The 27,915-nt window shown below is 43.0% G+C and overlaps 3 protein-coding genes across 4 annotated transcripts; 1 reads left to right on the forward strand and 2 right to left on the reverse strand.

Moving 5' to 3' along the window:
• The first annotated feature begins 768 nt into the window (after window positions 1-768).
• trap1 (TNF receptor-associated protein 1) lies at window positions 769-13,950 on the forward strand. The gene is made up of 18 exons (XM_010889444.4): window positions 769-954; window positions 1,476-1,697; window positions 1,902-1,984; window positions 2,121-2,261; window positions 6,779-6,850; window positions 7,057-7,217; window positions 7,335-7,444; window positions 7,697-7,770; window positions 7,847-8,002; window positions 9,293-9,413; window positions 9,582-9,651; window positions 9,756-9,903; window positions 10,679-10,864; window positions 11,017-11,155; window positions 11,555-11,640; window positions 11,873-12,018; window positions 12,207-12,279; window positions 13,016-13,950. The coding sequence occupies exons 1-18, from the start codon at window positions 834-836 to the stop codon at window positions 13,115-13,117; spliced, it is 2,211 nt and encodes a 736-aa protein (XP_010887746.2). The 5' UTR covers window positions 769-833; the 3' UTR covers window positions 13,118-13,950.
• A 154-nt stretch (window positions 13,951-14,104) lies between these two features.
• Window positions 14,105-21,888, reverse strand: LOC105021648 (protein FAM195A-like). Its single transcript, NM_001304145.1, is given in 5 exon segments — window positions 14,105-14,556; window positions 18,908-19,024; window positions 20,270-20,409; window positions 21,191-21,260; window positions 21,439-21,888. Coding segments are annotated over 5 exon segments (453 nt in total). The 5' UTR covers window positions 21,494-21,888; the 3' UTR covers window positions 14,105-14,485.
• A 351-nt stretch (window positions 21,889-22,239) lies between these two features.
• Window positions 22,240-27,912, reverse strand: LOC105021649 (glycerophosphodiester phosphodiesterase 1-like). 2 transcript variants are annotated; one of them, XM_010889447.3, is made up of 6 exons: window positions 27,246-27,912; window positions 26,369-26,544; window positions 25,458-25,563; window positions 24,473-24,565; window positions 23,951-24,162; window positions 22,240-22,802 (listed from the first exon to the last, which is right to left on the reverse strand). In XM_010889447.3, the coding sequence occupies exons 1-6, from the start codon at window positions 27,504-27,506 to the stop codon at window positions 22,655-22,657; spliced, it is 996 nt and encodes a 331-aa protein (XP_010887749.1). In that variant the 5' UTR covers window positions 27,507-27,912; the 3' UTR covers window positions 22,240-22,654. The 2 variants fall into 2 exon arrangements, with proteins under 2 accessions (XP_010887749.1, XP_010887751.1); XM_010889449.4 differs by lacking the exon at window positions 22,240-22,802 and adding an exon at window positions 23,468-23,713 and having other exon boundaries at window positions 27,246-27,850.
• Window positions 27,913-27,915: the final 3 nt, after the last annotated feature.

Genomic DNA, 27,915 nt, shown 5'->3' on the forward strand with positions numbered 1-27,915 from the left:
ACGACTGATGTTATTCTGGATGGTCAGTATTTCTTATGTGCATGGAGATGGTGCTGAAACCACAAATTAGGATTTAAAAAGCTTCAACTACCTAGTATTTTCTGAGTTACGTAATGTTTTCCCAACAAGTAAGTTTATTACATGTGTCTTATCAAGACGTGGAAATGTAATTCAAATAGAGTTACCGCACACAGACATTGATTGGTCTACACCAATGACCCTCAATTAAGGTAGACTAAAGATTTGTAATAGCAAACGTAGTGGTCAGAACGTTTGGGAAGTCGGTGGACAATGAGGCAGGGAGATGCCTTTCGGCAGTATAGTTATATTAGAAAACGCCTACTTTTGATTTGCGCTTGCACAATAAATACATTAGCCATGCACTAACAAACAATCTATGTTTTACTTTGCCAAAGGTTACAGTATATCATTACTGAGTCATCAAAGCTGCAAAATGTCTGCTCGATTCCACCTCGAACAATAAGCTTCTATTAAGGCCTACGGTAGGGAGCAGTCTCATCAGGCTCTATAACATATCCATTTGTTGGTTTTTGTGAACTTTGGAAAAGGGAATATTTTCAACGTTTCTGTATATACTGTATTAGTATTTTAAAGTAAATGTAATATTACGCTTATCGTTCGTTTTTTGTTTTCGTTTCATCGATTAATAATGAAATCGAGGCGAATGTGATTTAGATTTCTCACATTTCCGAACAGGCAATCCGTTGATAGCTTTCGTTGCGTCATTTTTACGCGCCTGAAATAGGTCCTATTTAAACTTGGAGTTCGGCTCTGCGTGTGCTGAATAGGTCAAACGACTTCTCTTGTGAAAGATGTCGCGGTGCCTCAAATTGTTCAAATTTGCTCTGGGTTCTTCGCCAAGGGCCCATTGCAGGTTTCTGTCTTCTGGGCGAGGATTGGGTTGTAGGGCTTTCACGAGCACGTTCAGGGAAGGTAAGCCGCTGATGTTTGTTGGCTGACGTTTATTACAGCTTGGTGCTATACATATGTTGTAACTGCAAGGCATTAGGATGGCTAGTGTGTTATTAATACTCAAGATCACTATCATTAAGCAGTCTATGCTGCTCATGAGCCACCCAACTTACTAGCCCTCCAACGGTTGTATTTTTATTTGGTGTTGCTAGATAGATAGCCGTTTGTTTTGTTGCCGTACCTGCTGACCGAATGGCTGACTGTTAGGCATGCCCATGGGGGACAGTCGTACGGTGCCGTAACATGGCTGTACAACTGGTAGTACAGCAATGGACCAACAGTGCCTTACTAAGGATCTACTTTTAGTCTACCTTCAAATCTGATGTTAAGGTAAATGCATGTTGCATCAGACAAGTCAAAGTAGGATCTAGAAAAATATTAAAAGGTTAATGTTGACCCCTGGAAATTTCACCCATAGTTGAAAACAAAATGACAGTTGCTCCACCTCAACGCACCTTGTATCTCCTTCTGTACATCATTAGATGCCCAAGTCAGGCAACAACAGAAACAGTGGTCCCACACCCACATGTGGAATCCCAGCAATCCAAGCCTCGGTCTCACCCAGTACTCCTACTACAGCACCAAGGAAGCTGAGAAAGAGACAGAGAAGGTTCCAGAAGCTGAAAATATTCTAGATGCACAGGATAAAGCCCCAGAGGAAGAACCCCTGCACACTATTATTCAAGACACAGAGAATGTCCAAGGTGACCTTTTGTTTTTGTGGACATGTCTGTATTGAATTTGTACATATGTGAACTTCAATCTCATACTAAAGGCTGCTCTAAATGAATATGGCAAAAGATGGCAGACCTATACAGTGTTCTGTGTTGCTAGCCTATACTGTAGTAGATCTAGTGCCTTTAGTTTCTCTAACATTTTTGCTAAACGTTTTCCCATCTCGTTTACAGGCACCTTTTCCAAACATGAGTTCCAGGCTGAGACAAAGAAGCTACTAGACATTGTGGCTAGATCGTTGTACTCTGAGAAGGAGGTGAGAGATGGTCTGAACTATTTGAATTGGTGTAAATTATTAACAGACAGACCAGTGGGAATATGCCTGCTAACACTTATCGAGGGTTAATGAGATTATGGGTGTATAATTCCTTCCCTCCTGGCCTATTGCTCAGGTGTTCATCCGTGAGTTGATCTCCAATGGTAGTGATGCCCTGGAGAAGTTGCGCCACAAGCTGATCACAGGAGGGGGTGATACTGCTCCCATGGAGATCCACCTGCAGACAGACCAGGCAAACGGCACCTTCACCATTCAGGTAGGTCCAAACCTGGAGGCACTGAGGCGACTTGTACTGTGGGATGGTGACATAGCGATCCTAGTTACAAAATGTCTCTAAATTTGTTTGGAGGTAATAACCTGAATCTTGTCCATATGGCATTTAGTTTATTCTATGTTGTTCTACTCCACTAGCCATGACACTCCTAACCTGCTGTTTGTGTTTTCCTATTTGCCTATTTCCTCTGACACATTTTTTTGTAGATTTCATAGAGTTGGAGACACGTGAATCTGCATCAGAAACACTATCTTTGGTTCTGAGCAAGAGTTCTTTTTATTTTATTGCATTGTAGAGGTCCGAACACATCCATGTTTGTTTCTTGGCAAAAGCTGTGGTGTAGCCGGAGTTTTGAACTTAGTACGCGGCTACACCTGCCAAGCTCCCATTCATTTCAAATGGAGCTTTGACAAGTGATTTTTGCAGCTGAGCAGTGCGATTCAGGCTTGAGAAACAGTTGACTAGTTCGACAACGTTATGACCCTTGTCTAGAATCAGTGACTGATGTTGCTGTTGTGTTTTGGTGGAATCTCTTCCCTGTTGGACAACCAACATTCAATCCCAAATTACCCTGACCATTTCCTGAGTGCATGAATAAACTCGTAGCTGGCCCTTTAGAGCTATATTGACAAATTACTACAGGGGGCACTCAAATCAAGCGCACAGGACTTTGGGACTTGTTGGGGATTCACGAGAATCCTCTTTTGTTCTGTTAATAAACGTTCTGCCTACATTGTATTTCAGCAAAAATCTAATGGCGAGGGTTAAAGTTGCGTTTGGAGACTATACGAAGGTTACTAATCCTGCAGACCCTGTGGTCTTGTGGGGACATTCCTCATTTTGACATGCTAAGTTAACATTTTGACCCTGGTTCATTTCCCCTCTCTGACAATCAAATGTTTGTCTCCGAAATGTTTTTCAACTCTGTACTTTTATAGATTTCACACAACCGAATGTCCATTCTGTCATACAATGAATGTCAAAGAATATTTAGGAGAATAATTGAATTGTGACATGCATGAAAACAATAAGAGCATAAGTTATGACCGCGCCATGTATGGATCTGAAGACAAATGCACTAACCACTACACCATTGGAAGGTGATAATGGTGTTGATGCTGTGGTAGTTCCAGTATATAAGCAGGGAAATATTTCTTCTGTCAACTAGGCCTATACTGTATAGTAAATGAACATCAACATGTTCTGTTTCTAAATGTGATTCCTCTGAATAATATTAAAAACCTGTTTATTCATTATTCACCTCTGAATAAAGTCATGAAAAAAACATTGATTATATTTAAAAGAACTAATAACCAAATTGCCGTCTGAATTGGATACATTGAAGACTTACCCAGACAATATTTTTTCTGTGAAACACGAGCGGTTTTGTAACTGTTCTGTTGAAATGAAAGAATAGAACAACTAATCTGCTATTTACAGACCTGCGCTCACTTCAAATGAGTGAGTTATGTTGAAGGCATCGAACTCAACCGAACATGCTGCCAAATGAACACGCTTTATATACAATTTGTGGTGGCTGCTGGAGTCTACTGGTTATGTTCTACGCCATCGTTAATTTAACCCACCTGTTGCCCCGGTCTAAATTAGTCTCTGATTAGTGTTTCAATGACAAAGAACTGAGTGGAACTGGTTTCAATGTTCTGAGTTGATTTTGAGGGGTTTCAAGCCTAATCAAGCTTGCCTTGGCTAATCATTCTCACAGGCATAGTACAATTATACAAATAACTTCATGTGAAGTCATAAAAATTTATCAATTGCGCATTCTTGGAACTTGTAGCTCACTCTAGTTCAGAAAATTTTCAGGAATCCACTACTAAATTAGGAGTATGCTGATCGCAGTCATAGTTGATCACTCTTGATTCTTGAAATGCAGTTTTATTCAAACTTTGAGGGACCCCATTTTTTTCCCTCCGGAATTTCTGGCAACTTGTTCTGGGAGGTGCAGTTGAAATGATGGCCAGCCAGTTATCCTTCAAGTATTCAGTCATAATTCCCATAAAACCTAGTGGCAAAATGTGTCCTTAAGCTCGGTTTTCTTTAACTCGCACACCGGATTCAAATGTTGACCTACCACTTACATGCACTGATCAGCCATAACATTATGACCACTGACAGGTGAAGTAAATGACACTGATAATCTCATATCATGGCACATGTCAGTGGGTGGGGTATATTTTGGCTGCAAGTGAACAGTTTGTCCTCAATGTTGAAGTGTTCGAAGCAGGAAAAATGGATAAGTATAAGGATCTGAGTGACTTTGACAAGGGCCAAATTGTGATGGCTAGACGACTGGGTCAGAGCATCTCCAAAACCGCAGCCCTTGTGGGGTGTTCCCAGTCTGCAGTGGTCAGTACCTATCAAACGTGGTCCAAGGAAGGAAAAGCGGTGAACCAGTGACAGGGTCATGGGCGACCAAGGCTCACTGGGTAGCTGCACACCAGTCAGGGAGCCCATGCTGACTCCTGTCCACTGCTGAAAGCGCCTACAATGGGCATGTGAGCATCAGAACTGGACCACCGAGCAATGGATGATGATGATGGTGGTGGTGGTCTGGTCTGATGAATCGTGCGCCCACGTGGATGGCCGGGTGTGTGTGCATCGCTTACCTGGAGAACACATGGAACCGGGATGCACTATGGGAAGGAGGCAAGCCGGCAGAGGCAGTGTGATGTTTTGTGTAATGCTCTGCTGGGAGACCTTGGGTCCTCTCATTCATTTGGATGTTACTTTGACATGTACCACCTCCATAAGCATTGTTGCAGACCATGTGCCTTTCATGGCAAGGGTATTCCCTGATGGCATTGGTCTCTTTCACAGGATAATGTATCCTGCCACAAAGAAAAAGTGGTTCAGGAATGGTTTGAGGAACACACCGAGTTCAAGGTGTGAACTTGGCCTCCAAATTTCCCAGATCTCAATCCATTGAGCATCTGTGAGATATGCTGGACCAAGAGGTCCGATCCATGGAGGCCCCACCTCGCAACTTGCAGGACTTGAATGATCTGCTGCTAACGTCTTGGTGGCAGATACCACAGCACACCTTCAGAGGTCTAGTGGAGTCCATGCCTCGACGGGTCAGGGAGTTTTCACGTAAAAGGGGAACCTACATAATATTAGGCAGGTGATCATAATGTATTTGCTGATTGGTGTACTTGATTGATGTAATCAACCTATCATCAAGTCTTAAGTTTGAATCTGGTGTGAGTGCTAGGGCAAAAAAAAAACCTGGATTGGGAAACACTGACTTGGTTGCTGTTCTGCTAAATAAAGGTGACTGTACCAGGCTAGAATCTTCTTCTCGAGATACATGCAGTATGCATCTTATAATAGATTGATGCATAGTTATTATTTAGCATTTAGAATTCAATTATTTGAATCAAAAAATGATTCATGTAGAAGGCTTTACCCACAATATGAAACGGGCTCACCCAAAATGCAGAGAAGAGGTTAAATCTTAGAACTGGTTGTATTTTAATTAATGAAACTAATTGAAAACTAAAACTGCATGTAAACCATACTCTAAGAAAACCATTGGGTACTGTTGGAGACAAGATTATTAGAGGGGCCTAGGTGAGTAGTCAGCACTCAAAACAGCTGCTGAGTAGTGATTGGGCGATCTCCCCGGCGTGTCCCACATGAGGACCCACCAAGCGTTCCAGAATAACACGTTTTGTTATTCTTAAATCACCATAGTCAAACTAGGCTGTCTATTGTAGCTTATTATGACCATGTGAAAGTTAGTCTTTGTGTTAAAAAAAAATAATTCATGTGAAAAAGTTATAGTCCCATACAAATAATTTTCTGTAAACCTGTCCTTCAAAGGTAAGCTATTGCATTTTTACTCCGAGAGCATTTCAGAGCACACCTGTACATACCATCTATTTGCACATAATTAGTCCAATTTAATTATGAATTAAATGTATAATCCATTTTGTTCCAGACATGTTTACTTGTGTATATTGTTTTGCTTTTGTGAGGATTACTACGTTTCACTTCTGACATTTAATCTAGAACTTACAGCTGAGATCTTTTCATAATGATCTGTTGCTCAGTAAAAACACATGGAGGAGAAGAAAGTAACAGCAAACAACCAAGGTTTAGCTCCCAGTATACCAACAGGATGTCATTGAAATATTTAGGCAAAGCAATATACTGTCAAATTATTTTACCAAAAGTTGGCAGGAAACTACATTGTTAGCTGGAACAATAGTACACTGGTATGTATGATTGTTCACAGACAATATTTTGATTTTGGAGACTGAAGGGCAGACCCGTGCCCTGAGATGAGGTGTCTTAAACTACAATACATGAAAGGCAAACTACCAGCGTTTGATTTTAGGAGTGATTAATTTAGTTGTTATGAAATGATTTGCTCAACGTCTCCATTAAGATACTGGTTTTGCCCCTGACCACTGGTGCTGACCACTGGTGCTGACTAGCAGAGAGTCTGTCATGATCGTCCTGTACCTTCCTCTTAGGACACTGGCGTTGGGATGAACCAGGAGGAGCTGGTGGCCAATCTTGGGACTATTGCTCGCTCCGGCTCCAAGGTATACTCTGTTTTCTTACCGGTGTGACCATCCCTTTTCCCTGTTGTCTGTCTTCCTGTTTAATAGAGTTCACCTGAGGATGGTTCAGCCTTCTCTGCCAGCCAGGAAGCCCTGTTTTCAGTATTCAATAGTGTTATTCGATTTCTATTATCTCCCTGTTGTTGATAGTCACGTTCCCATTCACTTCATAACGTTCGTCCCACCAGGCGTTCCTGGATGCCCTGCAGAACCAAGCGGAGGCCAGCAGCTCCATCATTGGTCAGTTCGGTGTGGGTTTCTACTCTGCCTTCATGGTGGCCGACCGGGTGGATGTCTACTCCCAGTCCGCCGAGCCCGGTTCCCCTGGATACAAGTGGTCCTCTGACGGGTAGGAGAGGGCGGAGAGAGGAGTGGAGGAAGGAGTAAACCGGGTCGCAGGATGGCCGTGACCCAAGTAATGACACTGATGGACATGTTAAAGCCTATTCTCTGTGTGAATCCCCAGCTCTGGAGTATTTGAGATAGCCGAGGCCAGTGGCGTCCGACCCGGCACTAAGATCGTTCTGCATCTGAAGGATGACTGCAAGGAGTTTTCTACCGAGGACAGAGTCAAAGGTACGCATCATGCAAGATTACCGGGACACGGGACTTGGTGTCATCCCAACACCAGGTTATGTCACTTCTTTAGTTGATTCATGCGGATGATATTTTTTCAACTTTTCGGTAATATGAAGGAGCTCCCACCCAAATGAAACTCAATGTTCGCTGTTTAACAACCCCCGAATGAACCATCTGATGTCTGTGAATTCATCATTGAGGTGTGCTATCTGCCCAGTGACATGCTAACAGCTGGTGTTTTGGTTCCAGAGGTGGTGACCAAATACAGCAACTTTGTCAGTTTCCCCATTTTCCTGAATGGACGGCGACTCAACACGCTTCAGGTACGGCCTTTGAAATCGAAAATGTCCCCGTTGTTGTCGTGTTGCCCGTATGGACCGGTCTCCTCCCCGCCACCAGGCCCTGTGGACGATGGAGCCCAAGTCCATCAGCGAGTGGCAGCACCAGGAGTTCTACCGCTACGTGGCCCAGTCGTACGACAAGCCCCGCTACACCCTCCACTACCGCGCCGACGCTCCAGTCAACATCCGCGCCATCTTCTACGTCCCAGAAGTGGTGAGAGCAGGAACAGGGAAGGGTTGGGGGTAAAGACACTTACAGAGGAAATGGTAGAAAACCAGTGGTGTTCAGTTTTGGGACTGCATGGAAAGAATTTCTAGTTTATAAATCTGTTAATCCTCAATTAATCTTTACTTCTACTTTTGGTAAATGTTAGTAACTGAGCCACGTTTAGAAACTTTTGAAGTATTAAGTACTTAGGATTACTCATGAGATGGTTTAATATAGGTCCTCATGAACCATTTACTAATAAAGTGTATTTGTGTGGGCACATCAACTGTGGACTCTCGATTCTTCCTAAATACTTAGCTAATTTGAGTGCCCAGTGTTAATTCACATAAGGTGGACAAGTCATTGGTGGACATTAGTACCTAATGATCCCTAAGGTCTCAAACACCCTAGAACATGTCAGGTAATAAGAACACAATACAGAGGAGGTTGGAACAAATACATTGAACAGGTTAGTCACACTGGTTTAATAGGGATATGACACAGTGCTGAATACAATAAACTGTCTTGTCAGACAATGCTAACGTAAGCATTTCTTGACATGGACTTTTCTAGCAAAACCACACTATGGACTGCAGTCACGCCATAGAGCAGTCTAATCTTGGTTAATACTAGAGATTTTTTTTCTAAAACAAATGTTTTAGTTCTGGGTCTGCTGCCAAACTACGCTCTATAAAGACTGAAGCACTGGAAGCATTTTAATGTTCTATGTGCAAGATTTCTACCGCAGTCACACATTAGTAGCAAAGAAGCACAAATCCACTACAAAAGCTGTCTGGTTTGGATGGCTGTTGTGTATTGTCTACAAATCCCTGTTTTATGATTCACATTTAAGAGGTTGACGGCATTAAAGAAAGGTTACAGGTTACAACTCATACTCAAGTCCTTGCGAAAGTTTTACAGCAGCATTTTTCATCCATTTTCTTTTTTTCTTTTGTGAAAGAGAATCAGGAACTGCTGTAATGTCTACCAATGGCATGTCAATCTTAGTGAGAACTGACACTGAGTGCTCAATATTAATAAAGTGCAATTTGTTCACACATTAGATGTGGCCATGGAAGAAATAAAAACCATTAGGAAATGGTTTGTGAGGATATTTAATGAAACATTTCGATTACTGTTTAATGAATGAACCCACTTCCTAATCCTTTTTCAATGCTTTTTAGTTATTCTCTAATGATGGTTTTTAGGGCTAAGCGTCTTTATGGTAGATATTATAAACACTATGTACTGGTTCGTATCACTTGCTCCAATCACCGCTTGTCACTGTGTGAACAGAAGCCGTCCATGTTTGATGTGAGCAGAGAGATGGGCTCCAGTGTGGCCCTGTACAGCAGAAAGGTTCTGATCCAGACTAAAGCCACAGAAATCCTGCCCAAATGGCTACGCTTCCTCAGAGGTCTGTCCCCTGCCATCTTAAACTAGACCTGCAACTTCACTGAACTGTTTTCCCTTCTCATCCATTTCCAACTCCCCCCGTCTTCCCTCTCGCCTGTAATCCCTTTTCCATGCACCCGAAACCAAAGGAAACGCAGACGTACCCCGGTAACAGTTTTCTTTGTTTCAGGCGTGGTGGACAGTGAGGACATCCCCCTGAACCTGAGCAGAGAGCTCCTGCAGGAGAGCGCCCTCATCAGGTGAGACCGGCACCCTACAACGTCCGCCCTGTTTCCCGACGGTGGGGTTTCAATTAGCTTTCATAGCGTGTCTTTGTTGGCCCTTACCGACGCTCCGCTGACAGGAAGCTGAGGGAGGTACTGCAGCAGAGGATCATCAAGTTCCTACTGGACCAGAGTAAAAAGGAGCCGGAGAAATACGCCACGTTCTTCGAGGACTATGGCCTGTTCATCAGGGAGGGCATCGTCACCACCCAGGAGCAGGATGTCAGGGTGAGGTGGGGGCTGGGAGGTGTCCCGTACATGTAGACCTCCCTGACACGGTGAACTCTACTCTATGCTCCTGTCCGGACGTTTCTGGCTTTATTTCCACACAATGTTCGACCAGAATCTCTTGTGGTCGTTTGAGAAAGTGCCCCTCCTGGAGAGTTGTCTGTTTTTATTTAGACACATGGGTACTGGAGTTGAATTCTCACCACGTGATAAAGGTAACCCATTTTTTTTTTTTTTTTTTTTTGATAAATCACACACCAAAGTACTTTGACAGCCCTATGAAACTGCTTTTCGGCATTGCATAAATAGTTTGAATGTTTAACTTCAGGTGTCATTGGTTAAATTCCGTTACCTTTGTCAATGAATATGGTTGGAATTTTACTTCTCCACTCGTCTAAATATGTTAAAATTACAACTTTCCAGGGGTTCTTCTTACCTTTTCCACATGACTGTTTATGACTCCTATTTAGCTTGTCTTCATGCCTATTGCATTCATGTCTGGGCAGCTGTTCAGCAGCATCAGCCTTTAATCAACACCAGGGGGAGCCCTGGGATTTGCTATGTAGTTGGATGGTCTGAGAAGCCAATAGAAGACTGGATTGACTAGAAAAGGCCAAACTCAACCATTCTCCGTGACAGACATAAAAATCAAATGAACATGTATGCGTTACCAACTCTTGGTATTGTAGCAGAGTTATTGTTGTCATTACACCGGCCAATCATTGCTTTGGTTTTGGGCCTTTTCTATCCCGTTCTCTCCCCCTGGTCTGTACAGGAGGACATCGGCAAGCTGTTGAGGTTTGAGTCGTCGGCGCTACCCGCAGGCCAGCAGACAAACCTCATGGAGTACAGCTCCCGTATGAAGGCCGGGACACGGAACATCTACTACCTGTGTGCCCCCAACCGCCACCTGGCTGAACACTCGCCCTACTTCGAGGCCATGAAACAGAAAGACATGGAGGTGAGTCCAGACGAGATTTAGGACCAGTCTGGTTTTCAAATGAGAAGGCGACAAGCCAGGGTGTCACTGGTCCGTAGAGCGTCTCCCACTTGTTCAAGCACTTCTCCCTCTAGTTCTTGGAAGTATCTTAACCTTTCTCTCCTTCTCTCCAGGTGCTTTTCTGCTATGAACAGTTTGACGAGCTCACCCTCCTGCACCTCAGAGAGTTCGACAAGAAGAAACTCATCTCTGTGGAAACGGACATTGTGGTGGACCACTACAAGGAAGAGAAGTACCAGGACAGCAAGCCAGGTAGGACCTCTCACCATTTAACGCTGTGTCAAGTTCAGTTTCTTTGAGAGTGGATGCTTTCTTCTTCCACTTCAGAGTCAAACTTCGATCTGCTTTGGTGTCTGTGACCAACTGAATATCTCCTTTTTATTGATGAATGAATATTAAGTTATGGTGGAAGTAAAGGTGAGGAATGAGCCACTTTAAAGCTGTGGATGATTAGGTGGCAAAACTGGTCATGATGATATCAGGGCCAGATTGGAAGTGTAGCAATGCTGCTGCCTAGCCTAAATGAAAATGAGCTCTTTGGCTGAAGGATAAAGACCAAATCCTAAAATGGGATTTTCCCTCGGTTCTCAAATATAAATATAAATATAAAGTACTCTAATCCTGACTCTGTGTCCTCTCCTGTGTCTGAAGCATCTGAGCGTCTGACAGAGGAGCAGTCTGAGGATCTGATCTCGTGGATGAGGAACAACCTGGGCAACCGAGTCACAAACATCAAGGTACTAGCAGCCACGCCAACATCCCAGTGGATTCTGTCACACAGCGGCCATAGAGGGAATGGCCTCTTCATAGTCACCTGACCCATGACTGACTGGATCCAGCCTGTGTCGCCACCTGTTCTAAGTCAATATGTAACAGCATATCACTTTATTGGGTTGACATAGTTTGTGTCTAGTATTGCTAGTCTCCTGAGAGACTGACTGAGAGTCCCTGTCAAACCCTAACTCCCAGGTGACACCTCGTCTGGACACCCACCCGGCAATGATCACGGTGCTGGAGATGGGTGCCGCACGCCACTTCTTGCGAACCCAACAGATGGCCCGCAGCAACGAGGAGAGAGCCCAGATTCTGCAGCCCACTCTAGAGATCAACGCTGGGTAGGAGAGGAACTGTAGAGAGTGGAGGCCTGAGTGAGGGATCTGGAGGGTGGAGTGAGGGGTGTGGAGGGGGCCTGCGTACTGCAGCCTACCCTAGAGAGTGAGGGTTCACAGAAAATGTGGGTGACCCTTAACCTGTGACCTCCCTGTGTGTATGATTTATGGTAATCTTCCTGTTAACCTTTCAGTCATGATCTCATCAAGAAGATGCACTCACTGAAGGAGTCTGACTCTGAACTCGCTCAACTGTTGCTGGAACAGGTATGATTTGAAAGAATAAAGAGGCTGTTTGCATCAATTGATAACCCAAAGTCAGCCTTTAAGGTTTGTTTCATCTGTTAACTAGATGTGAAATTATCTTGCAACAGTTTCTCATTTTACTACAGGGGAAATGCCATTACAAATACTGAAGACTGTTGGCCAAAGTTCTCTCCCTTCCACAGTGAAAATAATTCTTGACTAAAATCCACCCTTGTGCTAATTTCGATCATGTTTTTTATTTTAGTGTACATTTTCACATTGTGTTTGTGGAATCTAGTGAAAACTTCACCCATTCCTTATTAGTCCAAATAATCAATGACACAAAAACAGGAGCTACTGCTGTTCCTAATCACATAATTCTGACAGATTCGGCTGGTCATGCCATAATCCTGGGATATTAGCTACTGACAGCCATTGTGAAGTGGTTAGTGCCCTTGTGTACCAGGAGCTTATTCAGCTAACCTTCATGCTGGCAGTAGTCTACACTGCTCAACTCAACAAAAGATGTTGAGTGAGTCAAGAAACAGAAAATGGTATCAGCAACAGGTTAATTTCTTTCAAGAGCAATAGCATCAATGTTGAGCCAAGTCACTATAGAGGTTGTCAACCTGGTTGTCACAGTTGCACCTCCCCAAATTCACTCTGACTTCTGTGTTCTAGTCGACTTTGTCAGGCTTACAACTCCCAACACACCCGTTTTCTTGTTGGTCTACCCCTTCTTATCTTTGTCCTCCAGATCTACGACAACGCGATGATTGCAGCCGGCCTCAACGATGACCCCCGACCCATGATTGCCCGCCTTAACGACTTGCTGACAAGAGCGCTGGAGAAACACTGAGATTATCACTTCCTGTCACCTGTCTGGTCTACAGACATGTCATTTTAGTCACTGTGTTAGCCGCATTGCCCAGAGCGACTGTTCAGATTTCTCGGAATTGTAGGGTGTGCTGGACACAGATGTTTTCATTGGTCAAAATACCCAGGTAGGGCTGGCCTACATAGTCATGTGACCATGTGTACTGGCTCTACGCACTGTAGTTATTGCCCCATCAATAAAGCGCTTCTTTGATGACCTTTACACATTCAGGCCTGCCCAGCTACAACCTAGAAAAGTCCCTTCAACATAAGCTCTTTGTTCAAGGAGAACTGGCAGGTTTTGTCCAGGACCTGGCTCAGGCAGGGGGGGTGTTTTTCTGGTACTCCAATACATGTCAGTTTTTTTATTTTTTATTCTTGTTGAGTCATGGAGACATGTACAGGTTTGACTGAAGTTATGTGCGCCATAACCAAGTAAGAAATGTAATATCTGAGGAATGGGTCAAGTAAGCCTCTTTTCCATTGATTGGTGTAATACTGTTCCATAATGTGCATACAATATAGATCAGATTTCAGTATATTTAATCATTGATCCTTCTTGTCACTAGGATTAGGTTTCCTATTTTGCACCATTGTTGTTACTTCCAAATATTTGACCCTATCTTACTCTGATATTGATTGTTGTGGCTTAAACATCAACCATATTCTTGTCCTGAGATTAATATTCAATATTTTATCTGTTTGAATTTGACATCCTAGCATGGTATTAATGTTTGGCTCAACAAGAACAGACATTTAAGAGCCATACTGTTAAGTATGATGCTGTTCAATTGTGAATAAAACCCATTTTGTGAATTGGTCTCTACAGCCCTGTTTAATACATGCCTCTTGTTCTGATCCTACTCATAGGGAGGTAGTTGTCAGGGTAACACTGGCTAGTTCATGTACAGATCTAGATTATGAAACCATTTCTGGCAGGTAAACACAGTCAAATATACCTCTTGAGAATGGGAAAATACATCTTTACTGCATTTTCATACAACCATTTTGACATGTTCATCCCACAAACACCATGAGCTAACAAGGTGAAAAAATATATACTTCCTTTTGAGCTTCCCAAGAGAACATGATTGGTTGGTTGTGCCATTTCATTTCTCCAGTAGTTATTTAAATGGAGTTCAGGTGAGGTTACCATGGCTATGTCATGGTCAACTTCCCGGTGACAATGTTTTGCCAAGCACCATCCTGTAATGTCACCATCCTGTAATGAGGAGATCCAGACCAGCATACACCTTCAGTAGGTCCCACCATGCCAGAGCTTTCCTCTCACCCCGACCTGCAGGCCCCTTTGTCAGGCACTGTCTGCTGAAGCCTGAGGGGTTGGAGGTCATCAAGAGAGGTTGTCGATGGTGGCCAGGAAGCGCTGAGCCCACCACTCATCTAGATCGATTGGCACAAAGTCTGGGGACAGAACATTATGGGAGTTTAAAGACAGGTTTTAGTTCAGCAGAGCCAGTAGTGTTGTAGGGGGATAATGTGAACAAACAGATGTCAATGGGGCAAAAGCCACATCGTTTTACCGTAATTTTACTGGGTATGTATGCTAAGAACAGATACTATTTACAGCAACAGTCTGGGAGCAATTGGAACTAACAGTCTTGCTCAGGAACAGAACAGAATATTTCACTTTGTTGGCCCAAAATGATACACTCCACCATACTGACTGTGGTGATTATAATTAGTAGCTTATACTAATGTAAAGTTGGAAATGAAATCAACTGCAAATACGGTGATATAGGAAAACTGATGGTCACGACCATCAGACTAGAAGTAGTTGTTTAAAAATATGCTCCTTTTCAGAAGCACATCATTCAAACAATTCATGATTTACTAAAGCTTTTTAAGAAGTAAGAAATAAGTTATGAATTTACTAAGACTCATTAACAGTGCCAATGTAGTGGTTGGTCATAAGACCTGTCTAAATATTCCTAATATGACTCATTAAGACTGAAAACGGTATGAATGGCACAGTCATACATCGTGTGTGTGTGTGTCTTAAGAAGGAAGGTGCATCTCTCCAAGGGCAGGCATACAGTAAGAAACAATTACACAGTATTACTAAAATCCACCGGGCTACCCAAACATAAACTAAAATAAAAAGATGCCTCAATGGTACCCCTGTCTGCAAAAGTCTGCCCAAAGCCACATGAGTCAGTGATTTAAAAACACCATTAGACCCGGTTTGTCTTTCTGATTAGTGTCCTTGCAGATTATAGTCAACCAAAATTAAAGGTGCACTGTGCAGAATCCTGCCTCTAATGGCGCTTTTCCACTGCAGGGTCCCTGCTCGCCTCGACTCTACAAACTTTGGGAGTTTTCCACTGCATGGTACCAGCTCGACTCGGCTCGCCTTTTTTGCTTTTCCACTGGTCAAAAGTTGGGATAGTACCTGGTACCAGATACTTTTTTAGTACCGGCTTCGTCGAGATTCCAAGCCAGCTGAGGCGATACCAAAAGTGACGAAGAAGGGACTTCTGATTGGACAAGAGTGACTCAAAGCGTGCAGCAAAGCAAAATAAGCAGTTTTTTAGCAGTCTATTGTCAGATACGAGTACGGCGCGTCTTTGCGGGTCTGTCCCAGGAGTCCTCGCATTGAATGCGTTAATTGCAGTGCCAGTGCATAAGACCAGACTCGATATTTGAGCCATCTTAGTTCCCCAAAACTCTTCTTGGTTTGGACCTATATACTGGCGTTGAAATCAACTCCTTATCCCCGTGAGAGACCCACAATTACGCGCTGTTTTTGTAGCCTACAAAGGGACCTCGTTCTTTCCACCAGGGTTTTTCTATAGGCAATCTGGCATACATTGCACTGTCAAAATAGTAATATCAAGCCAAACAGACACAGCCAAGCAATATTTAACTATTTTTGCAGTCTGCTTAAGACCAAAGTTGCTGCTCACGCATGCTTCCTCGCTACTACCATTATAAACGCTGTCTTGTTTACAGAAGGCTACTCTGAGTTAGTAGACGTGGTATTATAGCCGACAATTAATAAGGCATTTAATTATATCTTTTAATCGAGATGGAGAGGTTATGTAGGTTGTTTTAAATGTGTTGGTGTCGAGTTGAAAGGTGTATACACTTACATCTAACAGAACATTGCAGTTACGTAATCTTATATGGTGCAGGGCGATAATTATATTCTACATTTTCAGTTTTTCAAACAGGGTCAGATTTAGTTTACTTTTGATATGCCACTTTAAGTTCACAGCTTGTCAATTTCAAAATACATTTGATGGAGTTTATTCAATAGATTTTCCTGTTCACTGCAGGGTTTACGTTAACCTGCAAATGCTGGCTTTTCGCCGGTATCATGTACGATATCTCCATTAATATTCCCGTGTGTGTTGCTTTAGAGGAAGCGTTACGGTAGTTTTCCAGTGATTCTATGTCACTATGGGCTGGTACAGGGTGTATCTGCAGTGGAAAACCAACGAGGCGAGCCGTGTGGAGCCGAGTCGAGCTGGTAGTATGCAGTGGAAAAGCGCCATTACATTAACTAGACTGACTTTTAACCAATGACAACTTGTCTCCACCCCGAGGCTGGATTAGTATTAGCTAGTCCAGGGTGGTTTAGGGTGGGCAGATAGCATATTGCAAGTGTCTAAAGCGAGTTGAACATAAGTCAATGCAAACTGATAGAAAGACTTGCGGGAAAGTTTAAATGCAGAATATCTCAAGCACTCAGAACAGTTCTGTCCCAAAAAAACAAAACAAATAACTTTAAAACATTAAATTAAAAATGAACTACAGATGTCATGTCATTAAAGCTTTTATTTACACTAGTAGTGCAGTGAACATCTTACATATGGCCCGTTAACCTGGTCACTTATGTAAGCGGAATAAGAGTGGCAGGTACTGTGTTGTTCAAGTGACTCACACTACGCTTGACCATTACAGTAGAATGGTGTAACTAGAGTCCACCTCCCCCAAGAGTCATATTCTCAACATATTTTTTATCGCATTTTGTTTCACAATATTAGTGTGAGTATGCTGACAGACAACTTTTAGAAATGGTTGATAAAAGAGGAAGGGCTAAAAAAGGGTAAGATGGAAAGAGCATGGGTTCAATTTTGGGTCAAGAAAAAGTATATGATATAAATATTATATATTGCAGTAGATATAAAAAGTCTACACACCCCTCTTAAAATGGCAGGTTTTTGTGATGTACAAGAATGAGACAACGATAAATCATGTCAGAACTTTTCCCACTTTTAATGTGAGCTATAATGTGAACAATTCAATCGAAAAACAATCAAATCTTCGAGGGGGAAAAATGAAAAATAAAAACCTTACAATAACCTGGTTGCATAAGTCTGCACACCCTCTTATAACTGGGGATGTGGCTGTGTTCAGAATTAACCAATCACTTTCAAACTCATGTTAAATAGAAGTCATTACACACCTGCCATCATTTAAAGTGACTGATTAATCACAAATAAAGTTGAGCTGTTCTAGTAGGATTATCCTGACATTTTCTCAGTTGGATCTCAGAGCAAAAGCCATGGACGCAGAGAGCTTCCAAGGCATCAGAGGGATCTCATTGTTGAAAGATATCAGTCAGGAGAAGGGTACAACATTTCCAAAGCATTAGATATACCATGGAACACAGTGAAGACAGTAATCATCAAGTGGAGAAAATATGGCACAACAGAGACATTACCAAGAACTGGATGTCCCTCCAAAATTGATGAAAAGACGAGAAGAAAACTGGTCAGGGAGGCTTCCAAGAGGCCTACAGCAACATTAAAGGAACTGCAGGAATTTCTGGCAAGTACTGGCTGTGTGTTACATGCGACAACAATCTCCCATATTCTTCATATGAATGGGCTATGGGGTAGGTTGGCAAGACAGAAGCCTTTTATTACAAAGAAAAATATCAAAGCCCGGCTGAAGTTCGTAAAAACAAATCAAGTCCCCCAAAAGCATGTGAGAAAATGTTATGATCTAATGAAACCGAGGTTGAACTTTTTGGCCATAATTCCAAAAGGTAAGTTTGGTGCAAAACAACACTGCACATCACCCAAAGAACATCATAACCACAGTGAAGCATGGTGATGACAGCATCATGCTTTGGGGCTGTTTTAATTCAGCGGGAACCGGGGCCATAGTTAGGGTGAAGGGAATTTTTAACAGTTCCAAATAGCAGGCAATTTTGGCACAAAACCTTCAGGCGTCCGTTAGAAAGCTGAAGATGAAGTTCACCTTTCAGCACGACAACGACCCAAAGCACACATCCAAATCCACAAAAGCATGGCTTCACCAGAATAAGATTAACATTTTGGAATGGCCCAGCCAGAGCCCAGGCCTGAATCCAATTGAACATCTGTAGGGTGATCTGAAGAGGGCTGTGCACAGGAGATGTCCTCACAATCTGACAGATTTGGAGAGCTTTTGCAAAGAAGAGTGGGCAAATATTGCCACGTCAAGACTCCTACCTAAAAAGACAGTGCTGTAATAAAATCAAAAGGTGCTTCAACAAAGTATTATTTTAAGGGTGTGCACACTTATGCCACCAGGTTATTTTCCCCCTTCAAAGATTTGTTTGTTTTTCAATTGAGTTGTTCATGTTATAGGTCACATTAAAGGTGGAAAAAGTTCTGGCATGATTTATCTGTCTCATTCTTTTACATCACAAGAACATGACATTTTAATAGGGGTGTGTAGACTTCTTATATCCACTGTACCTTAATCACTGTGTATCTACAAAAAGATACACAGAGAATAAGTGACAAGGGTTAAGACTCACTCTTCAAGGCTGGGCTGGGGTTGGTCTCTGAATACTCCACTGGTCCCTGAACACGGGCACTTCCTGTCTCGTCTCTTGCTCCTCCCTCCTCCACCTGATGCAATACATCCTGCCAGGCTACAAAAGGACCACAAAGCTGGTTACCAGGGGACACAGCCTTGAAACAGTGTACCTGAATATAAACAGATACTGAACAGTATTTGGCAACACAGAGCATAGGATTTTCGCTCTGCTGTACCAATGCTGTTCATGTTGTTTAAGACTGATACAAGATTGTTGTCTATTCAGTAAAATCTAAACAGACCCCACAGAACAATGCAAAACAAGGCGTAGCTTGAAATGTGTACAAAAGTGATCATCTTAAAGTGCATTATTGTTGCACCCTCTGAGCACCACAGTGCCTAATGTAAAAACTTTCACAAGCAATGGTCCTGTCCCGTCACTCCCACAGCAACAAGAGCCTGGTCCACTCAAATAGGGACAGTTATAAAATAAAAACAGTGCTTTCTGTCATGTGGATTAATTAGATTTAAGTCCAAATCTATAATTCCAAATTACAAGTGAATGGTGGTTGAGCCAAAGTGTGTGGTAATCAAACTGGCCTACATTACACACATAACCATGGCGAAGGCACTGTCAAGCCACGATACTTCGACCCATCTAATCCATGGAGATTTGTGATCTGGCTTCCTTCACTAAACAGTCTTTCAAATGTCTTAAACCAACAACTAAAATGTTACTATTAACTGTAAAGGCCTGATATGTATACTTAGTGATTAGTGAGTTAGGGCTGTAAATCTTGTTGCAATCCTCATTTCCAGTACCTCGCTCTGTAAAACGCTTGCCAGGGGCAAGGCTTACTCTTTGTCCTTGCTAACTCTGAGCAAGGTTATGTAGTTAATGTGCTGCCATGACAAACTTTCAGTGGGAAGGACAAATGGTCTAACACATTGGCTAGGGAGAAATGACCAGATAATTAATACAAATACAGTTTGGTTGGTTAGGGGCGGTTATGTTCAAATACAGTATTTTAAAATGAGGTTACTAATGTAGAGTTACACTAAGTACAACACACAGACCAGGTGCTGGCGGAAGGTTCCTATATGGGTGTGAGTTCAGTGGAACTGCCTGCTATCAGTGTCGGTGCAGCTGTGTTACTGGGCCTGGCTCTTGCTTCAACACTGACACTGTCTGCAGTTGGGTGGCACAAGACCTTGGGGGGGGGTCCAGGACATGGCCTATTGTTAGCTCTAAAGAGACACTACATAGAAGATATGTCAAAAGACCAAAAACTAATTGTAGACTACTCAGACAAATCAAATATGATCAATCACGTGCATGGATATAAACCCTCTCCTTCACCTTCATACACAAACTTGACATTGTCCTGGTGTGCAGCGGAGAAGCCCTCATCAGGCTGCTGGGCCAACTGCACATTCGGTGGAGTGTGGAGGATCTTCTTCCGGTTTAATCGGTTAAACACGATCTTGAGTGCAGGAGCACTGTAGGACAAGAAAATATGCTTTTGAACAACCAATACTAGTCGTGGGAGCATTTTTAATCTAAAGCAATATAAGTCTACAGCTCTGTAAGGTATCTGTTATTCATAAATATAATTTAATCTTTGGCATGTTTGCAGCATTTTCCTGTTAAAAAGGTTTCATGAATTATTGAATAGCGATGCTCTCTCTGCCATTCATGACAAATGAATGACATGCTATAGGGTTCACTTCTGAGCTAGGAAAAGGCAGTCACCCAAAGGAACCACGTCCATTATCATACTTCAGGGATGTATATGTGGTGATTATGTACATCCACAGATATCAGAGAATAAAAGTTGCATGATGATTATGTGTTGCAGATTGTTTTTCCACTCCTTTACCGTTCTAAGTATTTCTTGAACAATGAAAAACGTTTACATGTTGATTTACTTGAAACTGGTTAGAGACAAAGTACAGTAGACAAAAAAAGCACTAAATTAGCATGCTCGTGTTGGCACTAAACAGATCGCCCATAACCTTGCTTTTCACACACAAGGTAAAGTCCCAGTTCAATGACACAAACCAGGTGGTTTGAAGGGGCCTTGGGATATGTTTAATTAGTTCGTTTACACAATACTACGCACATGCCAACACACTCGAGTTTTACAATGTCACAACTCGCAATGTGTGACGTAATCACTTTCAGTACACGCTTACGGAGTGAAGCGAAGCTATCCCAAAACATCATTACAGAACACAATAACAGTATATTACAATACTTGTATGCAATAATAGAACATACTCAGGAAGTGACCAGGGCGTCTGCTTGTGCTTGAAGTCGTTTATTTGGTTGTCAATCTGCTGCGTTGGACCTGGAATTGAAAAGGGCATGAGTATTATGTTAAAAGGAAATATATAAACTGTAAGTAATGCCCCTAAATTCATTAGCCATGCCACGCTACATGTATTAATTAAGTCAAAACAGCATATACATTTTTTTTACCGCGTTAACAATGACAGTTGTAAGCGAGATAAAATCTCGACACTCACCTGTTCGTCTCTGTGTAACAAGTTTACTAGGACCTATTGTAATTGTGTACATCATGTGTTTGCAAATTCCTGAGGACTTCAGTATGGCACTCAAGTGTCCAGCAATAAACTGCTAGGCCGGTTATGGTAGAGTTGATAGGGCATAGACACTATCTATAGTTCTCGCAATATTCCTTTAGCGTGCAAGTTTTCCTGATGAAGACAATGAATAAAAAAAGTAATCTTGTTTTTTCCAGTTACAAATTCTGTTTCAACGTGATATCGGAATTCATTTAAAAAACTTGACAAGTGTTAATGTCAACCCACCGAGCAAATATATCACGCTCTTCTCTTTCGGTATAAAATGAGTCTAGGTGGAAATCTACCAAAATAATATGTAGCTGCTTTTCCCAGGCCCTGTGTCAAGAGCTCTGCCCTGCATCCAGTGTGAAGTAGCAGGTCCTTGGATCTGTCTGAGTCTTCCTTGCAGTGTCACTTCTGATTCAACCAGCCATCTAATTCAAGCAGCAGGACCCAGAATTAACGCGGCGACCACATTGACCTTAATATTAGAGCGCACGCCGTGCAAACGTACAAACGTGGGAGTGGCAACCGCAACACGCTTCCCGCTAATGTTTAAAGAGACAGTATCCGCAAGACAGTACATACCTGAAGATGGGAGTGCATCATCATCAACGGTGCTAAGTAGGTCAAGGTATAGCCCCATAGACAACAGTGACCTTACAATGCAACAATGTTTAGAACTGATTCACAATAATAAATGACTACAATAATCACTAACAGCACCAGTCTGGATGCAAATTAGGACAGGAAATATTTATTAATTGGCCCTGCAGTATTTATAATAAATAACCTGTTTCATTTCACATTGTACATACTATTTCCATGAAAATATCTGAAAAATTATGTAAACTGTCCAAGGTGGATCTGTATACCTGTCATGAAGTTAATAACATTTGGTGGTGTGAGTATTGGTCCAAGGAAGTATTTCTGAGATGCTGGTACTCCTGATATCGTGTTTAAATCAATAATCACATGATCCGGTATGTGTTAGAGGAGCAGTGAAACAAAAAAATTTCTGTGTGTGGGGGGGGGGCTATATATATCATATCACAGAGGCCTCAGTCCGTGTACAACTATGGTGTGTTTCAATGTCAGGTAGCAATTTATAATGTCGAGTGTATGCGAGTTTGTGTGTGTATCCTGTCTCCCTCGGTCAGTAGTGAGGCTCACAGTCTTCTCTCAGGCTGTCAGTGATGTAGCTGATCTTCAGGACGTCTTGATAGTACTGTTTCTCCACTGCCGTGTTGACAGTCCAGCCAACCACCTCCACCCCACGCCCTGCCCAGTACTGGATATAGTCTCTGTAGGGGGGTGGAGACAGGTTTGGTCAGTGGTGCCAGTCAGGGACACGTGTTTTTCTTCATCAACCAATATAATCTGAATACAGGCAGTACAGGTGTGCCCAGGTCACTGCCATGCAGTACAGCTGTGCCATTGAGGCCAGGAGTTCAAATCCTGGTTGCATCTTTAAGACAGCTACTGGGAGTCCCAAAGATGGCAGCACAAAGTGTCTCAGTACCGCCCGGGATGGATGGCTAGGATGTCGGTCAGGGCCCCAACCTAGCAGTGTAAAGCGGAATGGCATGGCAAAAAATGCATAGTGCATGTCAACTCTCTGAATTCACTGCTTTATTGACAATGTTTTGATTCAAGCTGGATCTTTGTCAGATCAAACAGATGGAGTGTTCGCATCCCATAATATACAGTTGTGCTCAAATGTTTGCATACCCTTGGAGAAATGGTAATATATGTACTATTTGTAAAGAAAACATGAGTGAGCAGGCAAAACACGTCTTTTATTTCTAATGATCAATTAGCTTTTTAAAATGTTTAACTTGGATAAGCAAACACAACATGCTACTGGAACACAGGAGTAATGGTGGCTGATAATGGGCCTCTGTACACCTAGGTAGATATTCCATTGAAAATCAACCATTTCCAGCTACAATCATTTACAAAATCAACAATGTCCACACTGTATTTCTGATCAATGTGATGTTATTCTAATGGACAAATGATTTTCTTTTCTTTAAAAAACAAGGACATTTCTAAGTGACCCCAATCTTTTGAACGGTAGTGTATATCTGACCTCACATGACCCCAGTACCCATGACGCATGGTGGGTGTGATTTTTGGTATGAAGTCGCTTTATCGAGGTTGGGGGATGTGGCTTTGGTATGTTGGCCATATAACACAACCCCCTCATTCCTGACTGTTGAGAGAGGATACAATTGTGAGCTTCAAACCGTGCTCATGTTCATTAGCACACAATGTAGCAAAAAAATATATGCTAGGGAAAACAAGAGAGAGATTTCTATTGGATAAGCCTTGTTTGTTTCCATTTTCTCCCTAATAAATCCCTGTCAGTTGCTATGGACGTGTTATTGAACACAGTGCTACAGCCCGGTAGCATCCAGTCCAGTAACTACCCTTCAGGAGTTGTACTCACAGGGAGATGAAGTCCTTCTGCATGAGGAGGGCCGAGATGCCGCACAGGTTCCAAAGCAGGTGGTGGTGGGCCCAGTCCAGCAGCACGTCCAGCACGCCCAGCCAGCAGTGCATCCACGATGACAGGGAGCGGGGCGTGCCGTCGCCGTAACGACTGAGGCTCCAGGGCCGGTGGGTCAGGGCCGTGACCACCCCGGGGTCTGCCTGACGCATCTGGAGAGGTCGACCGGTGAGTTTAGAGGAGGAGACGCGTGGTTCTGATGACGTGGCTGATAACGCTCTCTTAGAACACATTCACACAGATTACAAGCAGCCTGGAGCGAAATCTGTACAGCAACTGTAACGTCCTGCGTTTTGGTTGATTTGCCCTATGAAGTGGATGTCTTAGTTGATTTAGATGATTTCTTTGACATTTTGGTGCCCGCCGAAAGGTAATATTGTTCTGTTAGAGTTTAAAATTAAATTTAAAGTTGTTTTTTTTACAAGCTTGAATGTGAAATGAGCAATACGTTTTGAAGGTGACCTTGTATATGACTTTGGGTTCAAAGGAGCAGACGATGCTGGAGTTGTAGAGGACTGGGTACTTCTGATACAACTCCCCAAGAGCTGCAGCCGCCTGGTGGAAAGAAGGCAAAATGTGTATGATTACATACAGTATGATGACCTTATTGTCAGTGTGAGGTATCTTACTGAATACTATCCAACAAACAAACAAAAAATACCTCCGTTACATAACTCAAGGACATGGATAAACATTAGTCCCAAACTGTCCCTATGGTATTTAATTTTTGACTGCTTTGCTCCATGTGTAACAAGGTTAGTAGGTGACTTTGGTTGAACATCCACCTACAACACTGGGGAAATGGGAAAGGTCAGAGGGCAGAGTCACACTGTGACAGGGGATGGAATTCCTCAAGGACCAACTGTGGTTCAGCTGTGAGTGTGTGTATGACCAGCGTGTGGGGTAGGAATTCCTGGGTTACTGCCTCAAACAGCTGGGGTTTAACTGACTGTAGCCTGTTTCTGCACACATTACACTACCATGTTATCTTTACTAAACAATCTTGAAATGCATTTTCACAATTTTGCTGTATATGTATGCAGCTGTATATTACCACATCAGACCAGTGCATAGAAAGCTTGGGGAAAAAAATATAGCTGTATCTGAACCCAAGATAACTGGGAAAAACTGACAGAATTGGAAGTGTTGTACAGCAAAATGCCACCAAATCAGAAAAACAGGATGGAACTATCACTATATAGCATGAACCTCTCCAGTAAGTGCTATGGTAGAGTTGTCTGCAGGTTTTTGCTCTCACCTTGTACTTGATTAATTAGGTTATTAATTGGTTAGTTTCTAGCCTCATCTGGTTGTTCAGGCCTGAACTGGGAAACCATTTATAGGAAAAAACTAACATCTGCAAATAATCTGCCCTCCATGGAAGCGGTTTTTATAGCCCTGTGCTAGAGAAATGGGACTAGTGGTCATTTGTGAACAGGACAAATACCTTATCAGGTTGATCTTTGACATCAAAGAAGATGGTCAGCTGATGCTTGATGCATTCCTCCACCGCCTCCTGGAGTGTAGGCACCCTCTCCCCCTTGAATTTCTCCCTGGAGACACAAAGGCCAGCCTGGTCACCCAGACATTTGTGCTGTGGCCATTTCCCGAGACTGCGTCTATATATGTAACCATTCACAGGCCACGCTCCCCACCAGTGTGTTTGCAGTAATTGTAATCTAAATCATTAAGCTGATGCTGTTACTCAGAGTGACATACATACATGTATTACTGATTGCATACAATATTGTACTTTACAAATGAACTTGTTTTCGTTATAGGCGACAACTGGGTATGAGTGAGCCAATCCGAAAGCTGGGGATGATTAGGTGGACATGATATGAGGGCTCGATTGGAAATGTAGCCAGGACCCCAGGGTTAGTAACCTGACTTTCACCGTAAGTACCATGGGATATGCGGAGACATAACCCCTTCACAGCCCTGGAGCATTGGGATCTGAGGGTCAGGATAAAAGGCAGACCCCTACACTGACCCTCCAACATCAGGCACCAGTGAAGCCAGCGGTGGAATGTCAAGGGCTGATGGGACACCCGGCCAGCTTCACTAAGAGTTTGCATCAGATGCTGTGCCTAGCAACGCCGCAGGACTAAAGGAACCGGATCGCACGGCACAAGCTTATCTATGTAATATGGGGTCACACAAATTCGTGTTCCTTCACATCTGGAAACATGAGACGTAACACGTCCGCGTGCGACGAGAACAAAAACCTCTGACTGGACAGGCCCAGGTAGTTCCTACCCGTTTCAGTCCAAATTCTTAAATGCTGCGCCTAATGGATATTAACCGGGACTTTTCTTTAGACTCAGACCTCCCCGCACCACCTCCACCCGCGCCCACCTCAGCCGGTGCCTCGCCGTGGCGTCTAGCGTCCGTAGCTCTGCCAGGTCCAGTGTGCCCACTGCTCCAGTCCCGTTGGTGGTGCGCTCCACGGTCTGGTCGTGCATCAGCACAGCCACCCCGTCCGCGGTGAAGCCCAGGTCCAGCTCAACCGCCGTGGCTCCATTCCTGCTAGCCTAGAGGGAGTGGTAGATGAAGCAGGGGGAGGAGGGAGACAGAGGGGGAGTGGATAAAAAGCAGGGGGGAGGGATGGAGAAACACAGGGGGCCAGATGCAGTAGATAAAGATCTGAAATGGAGGGATAGATAGGCAGAGGGGACAAGCAGCAGGCTATAACAGCGATAGACTAAGTTAGGCCTAGACAAACGGTGGTCGAAATTAAAGAGGGGATGAAAACACTGAAACTCAACACTACTGTTGTTTGCTCCTTGGGGTTTAAGGCCGGGTGTTTCTGTAAAAGCACTTTGTGACAACTGCTGTTGTAAAAAGGGCTTTATAAATACATTTGATTGATTGAAATAAATGTGATTGATGAAAACCTGATGTGCATGACATTGTCCATGGCACAACAGATAGTTTTTTTTAAAGCTACCCGGTTTGGATCTTTCTTATCTTCTTGTCACATGCATTTTTAAACGAATCCCTTGCAAGAAATGTGCTCTATAAATAGACCGATTTGAATAATAGTAAGTGAAAACACCGATTTATAAAAATAATGAAACAATGTCTTAAGACAAGGGATGCACGTTGCTTTTCATCAAATATGCCTCCTTTCACCCTCCACACCTAAACTCTACTGATTTCTAATCATTATATTTGCAGATAAAGTGTGTGGTTTATATGCATCTACAGCATTAGATTTCTATCCTTTATTCACCTCTCGGATCGCTGCAATAGTGTTCTCCGGAGCATCATGTCCTCCTCCTCGGTGCGCAACCACGGGAACGCCGGCGCTCACGGGACCATTGGGCCGCAGTACCTGACTCGCTTGGTTCGCTGGTACTTGTGGGAACCGAAACATCACGATAAACACGTAAAGGGATGCGGTTACGGACGACGCTCCTATTGTGCTCCTGGTTCCGAGTAGAACCAGAAGAAATACCGCCGACAAATACATTTCGTCTCCAATTTGTAACATTGTTAAGACGCGTTCGTTAAATGTGTCCAGTAGTAAAATCAATAGCTGCCTGTCAAAGTTAACCCATATACTATGACTGATTACCGCATTCCTTTGCTACCGTTCCTTTCCACTGTCAGATGTCAAGATCCGACCGAGACATGTGGAGCCACCCACCAGCAGACACAGCAAAAAACACTTACTTAAGCATAATCTAGACATAGGCTATTCCTAAAAAAAACAAAAACATCATTTTACAATGCTAGGATTATACAGAATCCAAAATGTGCAAGCAAAGGAGCAGTCGATTACGCGGATGTAGAGGTCGTCGCTATGGAGAAGTAGATATGAGAGGTGAGGTAACACTGCCTCGTGTGGGTCCGGAGATGGCTGCAGTTAGAACGTCAGGAATAGCATCAAATGTAAAGAC

This window comes from Esox lucius, chromosome 11 (genome assembly GCF_011004845.1).
Source record: "Esox lucius isolate fEsoLuc1 chromosome 11, fEsoLuc1.pri, whole genome shotgun sequence".
NCBI classification, from domain to species: Eukaryota; Metazoa; Chordata; class Actinopteri; order Esociformes; family Esocidae; genus Esox; species Esox lucius.

What these genes read in the sequence shown, in the direction of transcription:
- trap1 (XM_010889444.4), top strand. Translation starts at nt 834, where the DNA reads ATGTCGCGGTGCCTCAAATTGTTCAAATTTGCTCTGGGTTCTTCGCCA. An exon ending in TCTTCTACGTCCCAGAAGTG is followed by an intron (nt 8,003 to 9,292) that starts GTGAGAGCAGGA and finishes CTGTGTGAACAG; the next exon opens with AAGCCGTCCATGTTTGATGT. An exon ending in ACCGAGTCACAAACATCAAG is followed by an intron (nt 11,641 to 11,872) that starts GTACTAGCAGCC and finishes CCTAACTCCCAG; the next exon opens with GTGACACCTCGTCTGGACAC.
- LOC105021649 (XM_010889447.3), bottom strand. Translation starts at nt 27,506, where the DNA reads ATGTTACAAATTGGAGACGAAATGTATTTGTCGGCGGTATTTCTTCTG. An exon ending in CTATTGCAGCGATCCGAGAG is followed by an intron (nt 26,545 to 27,245) that starts GTGAATAAAGGA and finishes CACTCCCTCTAG; the next exon opens with GCTAGCAGGAATGGAGCCAC. An exon ending in ACGGCGAGGCACCGGCTGAG is followed by an intron (nt 25,564 to 26,368) that starts GTGGGCGCGGGT and finishes TTGTGTCTCCAG; the next exon opens with GGAGAAATTCAAGGGGGAGA.